The sequence below is a fragment of the Sparus aurata genome, chromosome 3, assembly GCF_900880675.1.
Source record: "Sparus aurata chromosome 3, fSpaAur1.1, whole genome shotgun sequence".
NCBI lineage: Eukaryota > Metazoa > Chordata > Actinopteri > Spariformes > Sparidae > Sparus > Sparus aurata.
Window position 1 is genome coordinate 17,350,050 of NC_044189.1, and position 16,214 is coordinate 17,366,263.

The 16,214-nt window shown below is 42.0% G+C and overlaps 1 protein-coding gene across 2 annotated transcripts in view; it reads left to right on the forward strand.

The window, feature by feature from the left end:
* Positions 1-16,214, forward strand: part of ctnnal1 (catenin (cadherin-associated protein), alpha-like 1) — a 59,025-nt gene that overhangs the window by 22,537 nt on the left and 20,274 nt on the right. For both annotated transcript variants that reach the window (XM_030412471.1, XM_030412472.1), the window contains exons 2-3: positions 10,993-11,182; positions 15,625-15,812. In XM_030412471.1, the coding sequence (XP_030268331.1) occupies positions 10,993-11,182; positions 15,625-15,812 (378 nt within the window). The remainder of the gene's footprint in view (positions 1-10,992; positions 11,183-15,624; positions 15,813-16,214) is intronic.

Below are 16,214 nucleotides of genomic sequence, written 5' to 3' on the forward strand. Positions count from 1 at the left end.
GTTGTCCCGGGAAAGGACTCAGAGGAGCATAACGCTGGTGCTTTCTATGTAGTTCATTACAACAAGCATAGTCTGTCTGCGCTGATAAGACAGACTTTCACTTTCTAATTTCTCTCTAGTTTCACACAGACACACACAACACACACACACACGTACACACATACACACACAAACAAACTGACAAGTGAATACAAATTTTAAATCTCTTTAAGCAGCTGTTAAAACGTGTGCATCCATACAGCCTTACTGTGCGTCTTCTTATATAGCCATAAAGCACTTAAATAACTGCAAAATTCTTTACTGCCTTTTAAGCGGAAATAGACAAGGCATAAAACCTTCGATCTCATTCTGTTACACAGTGAAGTAGAACACCTGGTTGTATTAATAAGTAGGCATGTTTTGCTACTTTCTCAGCTAGTAGAAAGTATGCCAGTTCTGAGCTGTCTTGAGTCCTGGTGTTAAGGGTGAACACTCCCTCAACGAGGGAACAGACTTCGACAAAACACTGGAGCTCTCCATCAAGTGAATGCCCGTCCGTTCACTCTTGTTTTACCTCGGTTTCTTTCACCCACTCTCTTCACCTTCTTGGCCTCCTCCATCAGCAGTGTAGAGTTTCCACAGTTCTCCAGTTGTTCCACAGTATTCAAGTTGTTCTACCTCTACCTGGGGATAGCGACCATGGAAAACAAGGCATCCTCCTGTTTTGCTTGCACAATGGCAGACCTTCATTTTTGCGGGAAAATTGAGACCTGCTGGCAGACCAGATAGCATAGTGAAAGCGAGGCTTACTGAGAACATCTCTATAAGCAGATGGTGTCATTTTTGGTGTCACACATTGCAATACACTGAGCAATCAAGTCAGAGCAAAAAAGTTTAGCAAAATTTTCCAGTTTCTGCTTTTTTCTATTACCTCTCCCAAGTTTAGGGATTTTGGTGAGGTGCTTACTCTTTTGGGTTTTAAAAGCTGTATAAAGATTAACTCAGCTCAACAGCTTGTGGTGTGTGTGTGTGTGTGTGTGTGTGTGTGTGTGTGTGTGTGTGTGTGTGTGTGTGTGTGTGTGTGTGTGTGTGTGTGTGTGTGTGCGTGTGTGTGTGCGTGCGCGTGCATGTACTTATTTCTCTGAAGGTATGTGTGTGCGAAAGGTTTCTAAATGAAAAATAGCTTCTGCATATGCAATCTAATTCCCAAAGAATGCACGACCAGTCAGGGCGACGTATGGATATGGTTCAGCTCAGCCTTTATGCTAAATTGAACTGCTACCTTGTGGTTCTAATTTAACAAGGTGCGCCGGAGAAGTTTCATTCTGCTCCCATTAGCTGACTCAGTAACTCTTACCTTTGTGTCTGTAGGCAGCTGAAAGAGCATAAAATGAGTGCAGCTTACAATTGCTAGTGACTCATTGTTACAGAGTACGGGTCGACAATTGGTCAGCGGACTGGCATGTTTTTGGTCAGCGATGACCAACTGGTGAACAACTCTTTGTCTAGAAAAACTAGCCGTATTCATTCAGAACAGTTCATGAAGTAACTGTCAATGTGTGCGTTGTTCACTTGACATTATGACCCTATAAATGTACTCATTTCATTGGGAATGAAAGGGCATACGCTTTCTGAGTAAGAGTGGGATGGCGCAGCAGGTCTTATTTTCCCTTATTTTTACCATTCTGTGTACATGGATTTACAGTAAACCCCGAAGGATGCAGCTTAAACATCACAAGCTGCTAGTGTACGGTATCTCACAGTACTGTAGTGCAGCAACCTGGCTCCAGGGACCACACTTGGAGCACTGCGCACACACAAGACAGCCAGAGGAGAGTTATATGAAGGTGCGGAGGCGAAGACAATGAGTCACAAGGGAGGGAAATTTGAAAGAGAGAATATGGTGTTAGGTACACAGTGAGGAAGAAACAAGACATGATGTAGACGTGACACGTCCTCCTCTTTATTCTCTCGCTCCCCTCACCTCTCCCTGTCTATCTGTATCCGCTCTCCTCCTGACTCCCTTGTCTTTCTTTTCATCTCCCCGCACCGCTTCCCCAGGCTGGCTGGCGTCCAGTGCGGCATCAAACTCCCGTCTGCTCGCGGCCAATTTGGAAGGAATTTGCTCGCCCATTAAAGTGCATGTTCAGTACGACTTTCATCCCTTTCCTCTTACGCTTTTTTTTTTCCTCTCCATCTCGCAGTCCCCCAGCGTACAGCGTGCCACGTCTCTCTCCTTGCATCAATAAAGACCCGAACAGAAACTCACAGATTCTGTGGAAGACAAAAAATACCCCCCTGTTAAACTCCAGGAGAAATCAGCAGGGAGAGTACAAACATTCAGTGTCCTTTCAGGTGCAGCTCTCCCTGCAACAACGATCTCTTTGTTCCGTAATGGGCCGAAATGAGACCTGGAAGTGTTCTTTTTCCTGTTTATTTTTAACAACCTGATCCATGTGCTGTAGAGTTTGTGCAGCAGGAGTGACGAAACCGGAGGCTACCAAAGTATGAGAATTTTTTCACATATTAACAAGGGCAAACACGAAAAACTCACTCAGACAAAATAATGCAGAGGGTTTCATCTGATCTGAATTAAAAACGACTGAGATGTGAAACCGGTTGTTTTGTGTCGCTGCCCCTGCTCTTTTTCTTTTCACACAAACTACTGTCCAATTATTTCTTGCATAAGTTATACAAATCATGGTTATTCAAGCACAAATACACACAGTGAAGGAAATACTATCTGCACACAAGCTAATAGATAACCGCTGTCACCATCGATTGATTGATAATGTTTCTCACATAATGCTTCTCACATGTGGAGACCCTTAAACTTATTTATGTCATTTGTTTATTTGACAGGGACAGAGCAAGTTAATGCACATCAGTATAATATACTCAATGTAAAAGTGCCAGATTTAGCAAGAATGTGCATTTACATCTGTAGGTTTTGAAAAGGAAGAATGCATGGGAAAAAAAAGACCATTGGACAGCAACTTACATTACCCACAATGCAACAGCCATTGTGTGACATCACTGGAGGCAATTTATCAGATTAAAAGCAGCTTCCTCTGAGCCACAGAAGGCTTTATACTACTTTTTACACATATGCAGTAGTACTCCACAAGACCTTGATAAACACTTGGGTTGAATTTAACCTTAACGCTGAATGTGTGACTGTGATGTTTGATTCTGTCTCCATCTCAAATAATCTTAATTCTCAGTCTTTTTGCTCTGGAAAAACAGAAAGTTCTTTTCAGGTTGTTAGTCACATCAGCAGGCTAAAGCTCAAAGGAATGAGAGATACAAATTAGACAAATAAGCAGACCAACATAACACTCTGCAAGCAGGCAGTTATTGTGATGAATGGTGACAATGTGTTATTAATAAAAGCCCCGTCAGGCCTCCGGGATGAGCTTGTTCACGCTCACTGTCATCCCGCTGCCTTTGTTTGTGAAAGGATTTCTTGCACTTATTAAATGACAAGAACGGCGCAACTTTGCCGTTGGAAGAGGGGATTCGGATTGATCTGTTGTGAGTAAACTGGAGTTTTCTTCAGCAGACGCCGCCATTTATCTTCACATTCATACAACTGCACAATCCAAGAGTCAGAGCTGAGAAAGACAACAAGCAGGGAGAAAGAATGACTCAGATAACGGCAAACTTTCTCCCTGCACAGCTATTCAATGAAAGCCCGTCAGTAGACATGGGAGGCAGCCACAAATGTTTCCAGCTTTTGTTACCCTCTGATTTATAGTCGGTCAGTGTGTCCTTGAGGTGTGACTCTAGATTTCCTGCTAACCAATGGGTGGGCTTTGTTCGTGTATTGTGTTGCTCGGGGTAAGCTGTTGACGTCCCTTTTATGGCCTTGTAACTGTCTTACTAATTATGGACAACAAAGAGATGAGAGGTAGATGACTGGGAATTGACTGGTCGTGTACCAGGGGAGAGAGTAACAAGGAGGGGATGGACAGGCTCTGCTGTGTTAATGTGACAGCCAGAAAAAGAGAGACTTTATACAGAGTTGTGTGTGTGTATGTGGGAGCAGCAGCAGGGTTCACATTGTTCTTTTAAGTCCTGAGATGTTACATTTTTTTTAGAGTTTTTCTCTCTTTGACTTTCAGTGTCAAATGCTCAATGATGTCCATAACAAGCTGGAACTAACAGGCATGTTGCGGTAGTGTAGCTATTCAGAAGAGCTAGGCAAAATATCAATAATATATTGTCATCTAATAACACACTATATATGGTCTTAGAGTTTGGTTATAATGTGATGTGTCATAAGTGTTTATTCTTGGTTTTCAAGGCTGAATTACAGTAAAGTCATTTCATTTTCTAAACTTGGTCTTTTACCACTTAGTCATTGTATCCACATTATTGATGATTATTGATCAGAAATCTCATTGTGTTTATATTTTGCAGTATTTTTGATTTGGTCGCCCAGTGCAGGCAGTTATGAAGTGCTTTTGAGGAGATGTTCAATATAACAATATATGTTTCATGTATCCAGATATACATTTAGTCCAAAAATATCAGAATATAATATTTAGGCCATATCTTCCAGCCCAAAGTGATGCATGATGTGCGCCAAGTGAATGCAGATACATAATATGAATATAATGGTGCTAGAGCTGAAATAGTTTTTTGTTATTGTAGTTATATGAAAATTATTTATTTGGCTGTTAGATTGGTGAAGGTGAGTTGATTCTGAGAAAAGGAGTAGGTAGTGGAGTGTCATTCCCAGGTCTTGAAATCCCTATTGATGGTTTTGTCCAAACCAGCATGCAAAAAAACAGCTGTGCAGCAATCAAATATTGACCTAGAATTCTAATATCAACATTATGAATGCAGTTTTGAAGCTTTACTGTGTTAAGAACAGCACTAAAAGTTAGTCTGGGGTTAGCACTATCTGAATTGGTTCGACGAATATCAGCACACTATGACAGGCAAATCACAGTTCAAACTAGAGCTGTGCAATATAGTACAACAAAGATAAAATTGGGATCATTATTTCATCATTTTGTTTTTATTTCATCAAATTGTTATTCCAAATATTACTGAAAAACTACAGTATTAAAATCACGATGAACAAATATGTTTAATTACATCTGGAGAACAAGACTTGTAGGCCAGTGCCTCTCTGCAGTACTGCAGTACTTTATTGTAGTGTTGTTGTGTCACACATTTTACCTTTATCACAACATTACATCTTCTGTGATTGGGAAAATTGCACAGGGCCGCATTGCAGTTTTGATAATATTTCGATTAATTGTGCAGCCCTAATTCAGACCTGTTCAATCTGAGCAGGCTGCGGAAGGGCCCAAAGAAAAATGGATTCCCAATCTATTTAGAGCCCAGTTGCAATACTGTGGTTTAATTATTATCTCGCTTCACCAATGCTTTTTCTGGACAGGAAAACAAATTCAACATGGAAGTCCATTTTTCAGGGGAAATGTAAGTTTTCTCTCCTGCCATGCAGACATTTAATCATCATATTTATTCTTCTTTTGGGCCCAACATTGTTTGGCATGTAAATAAAACATTAGGAGTGCAAATGATACTAAAACAATATATTATTAAAAAGGAAAGAAGAAGAAAAATAAAACATTTTCACATTTACTGCATCAGGTAGCAGATTAAGCCATTTTCCTCCACAGCACACCCTTCTGTATCAAAACGGTCGATAAAGCAGCCTTGACAGAAACAACAAAACAAAAAGAGTTACGTTTTTTTTCAGTCATGGAAGTGTTCAGTTAGCCCTGTCAATAAACAAATCTATTGGAGGTCCGACTTTGCATCTAAAGCAACATTTGTGCTTATTTCACAGATTTCAGATCTTGTAAATCCTCTGGGGGTTTGGGGAGGCTTTGGGCCGGATGCTGCTTTGTTAGGAGTGCTCACTGGCATTCAAACGCTGCTGGAGTGCAGCAGAGCACAGCAGCATGGTATGGCGAGATGTGTGTGCTTGAGAAAAGGAGAGGATGAACTGAGAGAAAGACATTTTAAATGAGTAGACTGTGGTGAAAAAGTACAGTACAACTCTAACCTTTGGCCTGAAGGCAGCATTAATGATTGAGTAGCTGCCAGTAAGGAGTGAAGCCGGTATCGAACCTCAATATTTATGCTGTTATCGATTGAAATGTGTCCATAGAATATGAAGTGTAAAAATCTGTGGAGAACTGAAAGTTGGCATTGAGTGTCTGGCCATATTTGTAGTCTTGTTTACTTGTTATACTTGTTAGAAATAAATCAACTAAGATTGACGTTACGATGCCTGTGTTCTGTTGTGTTGCAGAGTATCTACTGGTTATGCAATGTAAACCAGCTAGACTCAACCCGGTTCCAAACCTTCTGTGCTTGCTAACACTTCCCCGGTGCTCCGAGCACCTAGTCTTTATTGCTAGCTGCAGGGCTAACTGCGCTAACTAGCTGATGGCAGTTCCTCCGGTGAAAGGCTTGTGATTTGTTTGAATTTGACAAGAGCCCAATTCTTACATACTGCACCTTTAAATAATGCTTCAACAATGAATTAACTGTTTTCTTTCTCAACTTTTTTTCCACTGACAAATGTAGAAAAAGTGTGCACTTGTCTCTGGACGGTTAGCACACAAACACAATGGCCTCCCCTCTGCGATGGCACTGTATCAATATTATGTTCTCTCCACCCTGCTCTGTTCCTGTTTGCACAGTCCAGTAAGTGTACCCACCTAGTAATCCCTAAAGGAGGAAATCCCAGGCAGTGGCTATTCTCTATTTCCCTCCCCGTCTCTCTTTGCAATTCACACAGAGGTTTCACTGTGTTTGTCTTTCACAGACACACCGCGTTAAACTTGTTAAAGTAACTTCCGACCTGCGCCATTCTGCTGCAGTGTGGAAAAAGCTGCTCTCACACGGGAAGATCCCTTATCGGGTTTTTTCCCGGAGTCACTTCTGACCCTCTTTTGTTTCTCTCTGTCTGTCTCTCCGTCTCTTTCTGTCACTTTCTCTTCCTCCAGGCTCACTCACAGGTTCCTCTCTCATGCTCTCCCCCCACTTTAAACGCTTGGCTTCTGGATCAGCGCCAGCCCCAGTGTTCATTAGCGTCACCATTTGCTTGTACAAGTCCTCTGAGGAAACAATCGTGCCTTTCCCTGCATTCAGATGTGCATGCACCCTGCAGACATAAAAGCAACATGTGCATCAGTGTGCACAAACATTATGAGTTGTACACACGGACACAGTTCCTCCAGAAGAAAAAAAATATGTCAGCCGTCAACTTAAATTTGACAGGACAGAAATGTTTATTAGGTCTGTTGTATAACATAAATGCCACCTGCTGTTGACCGACGGTCTGTTTCATGACGTAGGCCTGAATCATATGCCACGGTGCCCTGATACCCTCTGTTAGACTGCGTCATGTCCAGCCAGCCAGCCAGAATCTGCGTTTTCTAACAAGTAGTAGCCTACTCTGTGTGTGTGAGTCAGTGAGAAACAGTGGGCTGGCAGGGAAGAAAGCTTTAATACTGAAACGGAGTGATGCATAAAGTTTTGACTGACAGACCCTAAGATTTTTGGACACTTTACGGGTCAGGATTTTGCTAGAGAACAATGGTCTTTCAGAGAATTGTGAAAAGAAAACAACTGATCGTCAATTTCTTAACGTCACAGAGAAATGTGAAGACTGACAGGTGGAGTTACATAGGAGAATGAGTGAAGGGAGAGAAAGAGAGCGAGAGAGCGAGAGAGAAGCTGGGTAACAGAATGTTTTTTTTTTCAAAATGTGCTCATGCGATTTAAGCAGCTACTTATCAGAGCAGCCAGTGCAGCTCACAATGAGAAAATCACATATTAATGGTGTTGAGATTTCAATCGATTATTGATTGATATTGACATGAGCTTTCAACTCCGGTCAATGAATTCAGAGTGCTAATATCAGTGCTCAGTACACAGCTAGCTTTGCACTGTCAGAGATGTTTCAGAAATCCTTTATTTATTTCTTTTGAATGAGCATCTGCTCGGGACAGATTTGAGCAACTGACCTTTGTAACAAACTGAACTTATTTCTATCTTCGTTGTTTATTATTGAAACCCCGAAGGTTTCTATTTTGTTGAACTCTGGAATCTTTATTTTTGGTGAACTTCATATGAGCTTGCATCATCCTAACCTGCAAAATGCCACCTGGATAAAAAGCAAGCTGGTGTAAAATACCCCTATGTCTTTAAAGAAGAGTTTGAAAATAGAAACAAGTCAGATAGTAACATAGCCATCAGTGCTGGAGGTTTTTTTTTCTTTTTTATCGAAACAAATTGTGACATTAAAAAAAAGTCAATTTGGATTTGGAGAACTGCCACACACCACATACACTGAAATATATATTGATACAACTGCAGTCTTTCATTATTGCTCTGTGTCCCCGCATGCCTAAACTTTATCTCCTTAATGACTAATCTCTCTTTTTTCTTGATTTATATAATGTATTTAGATTCTTGTCACGCAACACCTTTTATGTCATTTTATAGGACATAACAGAAGGACTTGAAGGTTGAGCATGTTTTTTGTGAATGGACAGGACTGTGTTGAGACGTCAGTGCAGTATAGAGATATGACCTTCACTGCAAAAGACATCTGAGCAGTACAGTTTTCTGTGTTTTATGCCAAACCTGGTGGCGATCCTTTTTCACACATTACCAGTTGAGGTATTTTTCAGTCGGAAACACGGTTGCTGTGCGCTACACAGTGCTAATGAGCATGGAGGCATGACACTGTGAAACAACTTAAGCAGTGTTAAACATGTAGCCAAAATCAGTTTAAAGAACGCAGTGAAACTTGATGAAACTGTCGGTATTAATGTGAGTCATGTCTCGCAGGGCAGCCAGTTTGCTGACGAAGGTTAATTTAGCGTTGTGGCATTCAGTCAGGAGGCATTTGTAGCAGGTTTATAGTCAGCCATTTGTGGTGAGCAAGAGTTTGGGAATTTTTACCATTTACTAACACTATATTTATAAAGTTAATGTTAAATCAATAACTAAAAAAGCAAATCAAGGCAAGTATTTTGATAATGTGATAAATCTCATTATGATCCCAGACAACAAAAAATGTAATGCTGTGTTTGGCCACAACCTGTCCACTTTTTGTGTGTGCGATCCAACAAGCCGTTACTCATTTCAGGGGAAATTTCATTCAGATTCTTTCGGTGTCTGACATTCCTGCGTCGTTCAAACAGCCAGTCAGAGCTCGGCAGAACCAGCGTGTCTTCTGTAACTCACAGTAAAAGGCTCCCCACTTGGACCACCTGCAGCTCATGTGCCAATTAAAATCACCACCCACCCACCCCCTGACCCAAATGGTTTGACACACATGCACACAATTGCACGCACAATGATGACAGCTGGAGAGAGTGGAAGCAATCAATAAATAATTGATGAAAATTAGCTCTACCCATTCATAATTGATAACCTCAATTACCACTAAGAGGCCCCACCTGAGTTCCCTGTGTGTGTTGTTGTTCCCAGCGGTCTTGAATATGCCACAGAAGATTTGGTGTGTGTCCCATCTGCATATTGTATGAAACAATGTGTTGGTACTATAGACATACTTTCTCTCTTACTGACACACATAGCAAGTTATCTGCGGGCCGTTTCCAAAATGTTATCTCTTGTAGCTGGACGGGCAGGAAGCCCCTCTCTGCTGATAAGCAAATGGAGTGTGTGCAGCAGACTCAACATGCTCCCTTATCAAAAATATTGTTAGGGTATAACCGCAGCATACTTTCCTTTATTGAATTCTAATTTGGTGAAGTACAACCATACAACTATTCAGTTATCTTTCTCCAGGCTTTTGGACAGGTCAGTGGAAAGCAACTGTTAAATACCTAACTATGTTGCTATGTTGCAACTGTTGTTTTTATTATTGGTTAATCTGCTGGTGATTTTCAACAGTGCTGGGCAGGTTACTCGGGAAGTGTTATGAGTTACTCTTTAGATTTAGATTTACATTTAGGCTTTTGTCCTAAGTCACTTACGGTAATTCATACATACATTCATACACCGATGGCGGTGGATGCCATGCAAGGTGCCGACCAGCACACCAGGAGCAGTTTAGGGGTTCAGTACCTTCCAATAACGAGATGCTGGCTCTACCCCTGAGCCACAGCCAAATTTTAGTTTAGGTTTTACTCTGTTAAAAATTAATGATATTACTTTACTTGTCTTTACTTATTACTTGGCGACAAAAGTAATTAGTTACGTTACTTTTTATGTGACGATATTACTTTAACCTGAGTAACATCTCCATGATATAACAGCAACGAGCTTCTTCACATCTTGTCCACTTAACATCCCCTCCACAACAGTGTCCTGCTCTGAAATCCAGCCTCTGTTGTCAAGCCTCAGTGCATATTGCTTCGCCGTCCATTGACTCCTCAAATTGTCACATTGCTGTGCTGCCGTATCAGATGCTTCAGTAATTTACATTTTGTTATCTTTCAGTTGAAAGCATTTTTTCTGCTCGCACAAAGTTTGCAACAGACCACGGTGTTCTTTGCATGTTTGACTGAGACAAACTCACAGAGACACACGTCTCTTCCTCATCCTCCAACTGTCAGCTTTTTGGCTAGCAGGCGACGTGGCCTGCTCTGACCTGCCGCATTTACAGACCATCATAAGACAGCCAACTGTGTACAAACAACAAATTGTATTCTGGCAATGCAGCAACACTGTGCTACATGATATAGTAACTGTATTGTTATGACTGATTTTTAAATTGTAATCGCTTACACTACTTGTTACTGGGAAAAGTAAATGTATTACAGTAATAGATTACTGAGTAATGTGTTACTGCCCAACACTGACAATAAATGATAATAATTTGAAAAGATTAACAGTAAAGAGTAAAGAAAGTCATAGCTGCCATGTTCCATACATATTTGTAATTGTTCACTAACATTTGTTTTTTTTTTGCAGTGTAAAGTATGTGTTTCCTATACATAAGTAACATTGGTCTTTCCCCTTTTTTTCCTCCACATGTTCCTGCAGATCACCACTCTGATAAATCATAAAGACAAGCCAAAGAAGTCCGAGCGCACCCTGGCAGCCATACACAGGGTGGGCCAGGCAGTGAGCGTGGCTGTGGGACGTTTTGTAGCCGTCGGGGAAGCCATCGCCACAGAGAATCAAGAGCTGAAGGATGAGATGGGTCAAGCTTGCTTCGAGGCGCGCAGAGCGGGTAGGCATCTTTGGCCGGATCTTATTATGTGCTGCCAATTTCACTGAATTACTGCGCTTGAACTCAACACTTTGTCGAGTGTTTCGGAGGGGATGCGAGCAGCAGATTTATGTTGCGAAACTAAATGAGAGTACTTCATCCTAAAGGCTTCTTCATGGTGGATACTGTATCATCCTGTCACGAGCATATTATAAGCATAAGCATCAGTTTTCATTGCAAACCGTTAAGTCTTAAGTTAATGTCCCCCCTCAACAGTGTTTATGTGCCAAGACAAACTGTGACTCTCTCATAAAGCACCCAGCATCACCTACAGGCTTCAGAGTGTAATCAGATTTGAGCCAATTTCGATTTGTGGGAGACAGCCTGGCCGTCAAACAGTATTGTACCAGAGCACCTCCAGAGTGATCTAAAGACACTGTTGTTATTAGGTTGGAATTAAAGCCGGAAAAAAGGCTGCGCTGGCTTGGAAAGCACGGCCATAATAAATTCTGATGCAAGGCTGTCAGAGACTTGGTGAGATTTAACGTGTTGTTTTCCCAATATTCACTGCCACATAGAATGCTTTCTCAACCTTAGGGTAAGGAGCCTTAATTTTTTTTTTTTCCCCACGGTTTGAATCTGCTCGCTGGCGTTTAACTTTCTCTTTATGTCTTAATTTCTGCAGTTTCATTCAAAACATTCATCCTGCAGATCACATGCTTTCAGGGTAGAGTGGTCCGATTCTCGCCTGAAATGTAGCTGCAAGAGGCCTCATCTGCCTGGATGGATGTTTGGATGTGTCAAGTATAAACCAGCAAACAAGCGAGAGAGACAAAGAGGTAGAGAGGGTTGCAGGAGTGCTGGAAACAGTGACAACCAGTGTAAAGGAACAAGAATGTGCAGATCACTCTTGGGAGACGACAGCTTTTATTGAACCAGAGAAAGAAGAGGTGATGGTTTTGTCAGGAATTTGTTTCTCCACACTTTGTTTTTGCCATCTAAAAATACTCAAGACACATGTATCCTTCCTTTCCACTTCCACTTCTCACAGTTCTTCGTTTAGATAGTTGTCGCCACGCGCTTGCTTCTTTGTATCCGGAAACTCACTTCTTATCAAGCAAAACAAGAACCTCATTTAGCCTCCTACAGAGCAGACCGGAAACAAAATCGCATAGGATAAGAATTTAGACACAACAGCGTGATAATAGGTTTATGTTGGGGGAGCCAGCTTGTGTAGGAAAGCGTTTAATCTTCGCACAGCGCTGATTTGTAAAGACAGCTAAATCGGAGACAAAGAGAGTGCTGGTGGGAGGAGAAAAGACTGATGAGAAAATGTGTGCGTGCGAACGTGTATGTGTGTGCAAAGGTAAGGCCAAGTAAAGTATATGTGTGCATTTGTGTGTGCATTGCTTACTGTGTACTAATTTATTCCCGTTCTCGCTTTCCTCTGACGGAGGTGTCTTCACAGTTTTCCCTTTCACTTATCCTGACAGACATTGTACAACTGTTCCCTGATTATAAAAAGAAGACCTTTTTGTCTCGTCTTCTATTTAAAAAAAAAAAAAGAATGATGGAGACATCTTCAGGGATGAAAAAGAGAGACTTTTCAGTCTTTAAGTCTCCAGGAGAGAGAAGAGCTAGTTAGTGAAGGATTGACATTTCTCTAATACCTAGCCGCGGGGAGAGTTTAATCAGGCAGGCTTCAGCCTTGTGTGCTATAATGAATGAAATAAAGGCAGGCTGAAAGCACTAGTTTAATTAGATGCTACCCATCATCACAGCGTTGCAGAGATCCAATGAGGCAGGTCAGTGGAGGCAATCTGTGTTGGATCTCTGTCTCTGTCTATTTCACTCAGTCTCTCGGCGTCATTCGCACATCATTTGCATTTCTCTTGCTCCCTTGGAAAGATTTAAGATTAGATGATAGTTGGGAGTGAGTGTTTTCATACTGGACTTCATGTGGTAAAAAATGAGTTTGGAAAAAAGAGGGAATATGATTGCCTCGAAGCACCGTACCAGCACATCAAAGATTGGTCTCATTTTGACTTCGCTCATAAAAGACAGAAACAAGTTGAAGGCGATGTCAGCAGCTCTGTGAGGCTTTAGCAGGGATCGTTTTTGCCATGTTCACCACCTTTAGCATTGTTAACATTTTTGCTAATTAGCACTAAACTCAAAGTACAGCTGAGCAGCGCTGCAACAATTAGTCAATTGATTTGATGCCAAGATTGCCAACTATTTTGATAATAAATCAAATGATAATTCAGCCATTTTTAAAGCAAAATTCAAGCAACCACTCACACAGCAATGGAAGTGTCACCAGGAATTGGGATTCAGTATTTATGCCAGATGATACTTCTACATATAGACTGAAGGTGCCTGGAATCGAACCATCAACCTCCTGAGCCACAGCTGCCCCCAAATGTCACTTTAGTGATGGCACCAGATAAAAAGTTAAGGAATCGCCAAAGTTAATCAAATTTAGCCCGAGGGGAACATGAATCTGTACCTAATTTCATGGCAATCCCCTGACAGACAGACATTGCCGTCCGTTGAGTCATGCAAGTTCAACTGCCTGCAAGCGCTTCACCAACACTTCAAGGATCGGCCTTTCAAGTCTTCACTTATGAATAATAAATCTATCATACCAAAAAAAAGCAGACTCCATTACACCTGATGCATGATTGTCGATGTAGGAACAAAACCTTTCACAATGAACAGAAGATACAAAGGTAGACAGTTTACATGACAACTAAGGAGCCAGTTGGACAGCTCTGTTGTACAAGGGTCATGAAAGTACTCCATACTCCACTCCATACCATTCACATTCCGGGATTCAGAGGGGAGAGTTGGCTCCCTCTGCTCTCCACCCTGCTAGGGCCATGGGGTTGAGCAGCAGTCTTTGTGAGCCAGGCCTAGATGTTTTAGCTGGTTAGTGGAGCTGGCACTGAAAAGCAGCCTGTCGGATGCAATCAGTTCGTCAGTGCTGCTTCTTTCAAAAGGTCCAGCCAAACCAAATAGACAGCCAAGCTGCATGACCCGATAGAGACCTAGCTATCTCCCCTCCCCCCTCCTCTCTAAGCTCTCTCTTTCCCTGAGATTTCTCACCCACTCTCTGTCGCACTTAACTCTGGACATTTTCCTCTTGATAGACACTATTTTGGTGATGGGTATGCAGGCTAAAACTCTGTGCTCCTCCCTTTGAGGGCTGGTATGGACAAGTTGAATAAAAGAAGAGGGGCAAAATTGGACATTTTTGCCTTTTCATATTCTTTGCATAAATGTTTGCCAATTGTATTTGAAAGCTTTGATTGTCTACCCCCCAATAACTCACATAAGTCAGAAAGCATGCCAAAACTGTTTGGGTCAGGCTGGCATAGCTACCATACAACAGAGCTGAATATAGTTTTGTTGTGTTTCATGGTCAGGACGATCTGTTTTCCTGGAGGTGACATGTGGCAGATTGAGGGGACATTTTGCGTAGTGTTGTCTCAACTAACTTAAAGGCTATTTAGGAAAAATAACCAATTGACCTCCAGCCTTTATTGTCTGCCTTTTATCTGGGTCCAGATCTCAGTGGCAGCAGTCAAAGCAAAGCAGCCTAAAGGTCTTCCAGCTCTTCTCAGGGAATCCCCGGGCGCTCCCAGGCCAGATGGGATATGGAAACCCTCGAGCATGTTCTGGGTCTCTCCCCCCAACTGGGAGGAGACTCTTCCTGAATCATCTGACAGTCAGCCAGAAACGCTTCAGTTCAACAAAAAGTCCCTTTCCAGTGGTCCTCCAAATTTGATTGTAGAGAACCGTGATCGGGATTTATACTGAGCAGGACTACTTTTTCTTGTCAACTGACAACATTTTTTTCAATGGAAATCAATTTTTCAACTCACAGGCTTGTCCAGATACACACACATAACAACCTGGCAAATGGAAAATGGTCAAAAATGTAATTGAGGTTTATATATAAAAATGATGCAGTAATGATCCACTCACAGTTGTCAACAAATTCCAATGAGCATCCATGTAGTGAGGAAGACTTATACAGATTTTAAATTTGGGAGAAAGGGAGTACTGGTGTGGGATTAGTACTCTGTGTCTGTAGATACCCAGAGTTTGGGTATTCAGGCAAAGAGAAAAAGACTCATTGTTGCACCTGGGGTTGTTCCAAACCAATTTTTTCCTTCCCTGATATCTGAACTTAGGTATTGGTCGATTCTGAGTACCTTTCAATACTAGTGAGTATTATTGGATCAGTGCATAGACTCATGTGCTCACCGATTCCCTATCCAAAGTTTTAGGCCAAATTCGGAGGCATTTCGGATACTGGCATCAGTATCTGAACAACCCTTGTTGCACCTATACGCACCAACAAATCAAATCTGCATTAAGACAAAATATTGCCTGTTCAATTTATCAGTCTAGCTCTGTTGCTGAACCAAACATTACCCTTGTCTTCTTTTTCACAGGTGATGCCATAGCCCAGCTGACGGATGCTGGATCAGCTTTGCCGTCCCAGCCAGACGGACGTCTGACAATCTTCAGTGATAGGACGGGGATGGTGAAGGCGGCCCGCTTGCTCCTCTCCTCAGTCACCAAAGTCCTTGTCTTAGCTGACCGCATCGTCATCAAACAGATAACCACATCACGCAACAAGGTGAAACTTGACAGACGTCAGGTTGTGCAACCTTTAAGGATTTACATGACATCTCTTGCACAGCCTCTCAAACTCCATCCTGAGCGCTCTGTTTCTAAATAGATAAGCAGTGGCTCTCCGAAGGAGTACTTGAGAGGTAATTGAAGGGAAGCAGCCCATTTAGCGGCCACATAAAAACGCAGAGACATGTCTCATCGTACCTGGCTGTGCTCTTAGCTGGACAGCGGGATATGAATATATCTGCAGACTGAGCCAAGAATGGAAGCAGGGGGCCTAATCATGCCTGGTTAGCCTCGTTTGGACAGACAGTCGACAGCCCCCTGTTCTCCATTACTGGCAAACACAATTACATCTCTTCCGCCTCTTTGTCTGCTGCGGATAAAAGCTGCTGCGTTAGCGTTG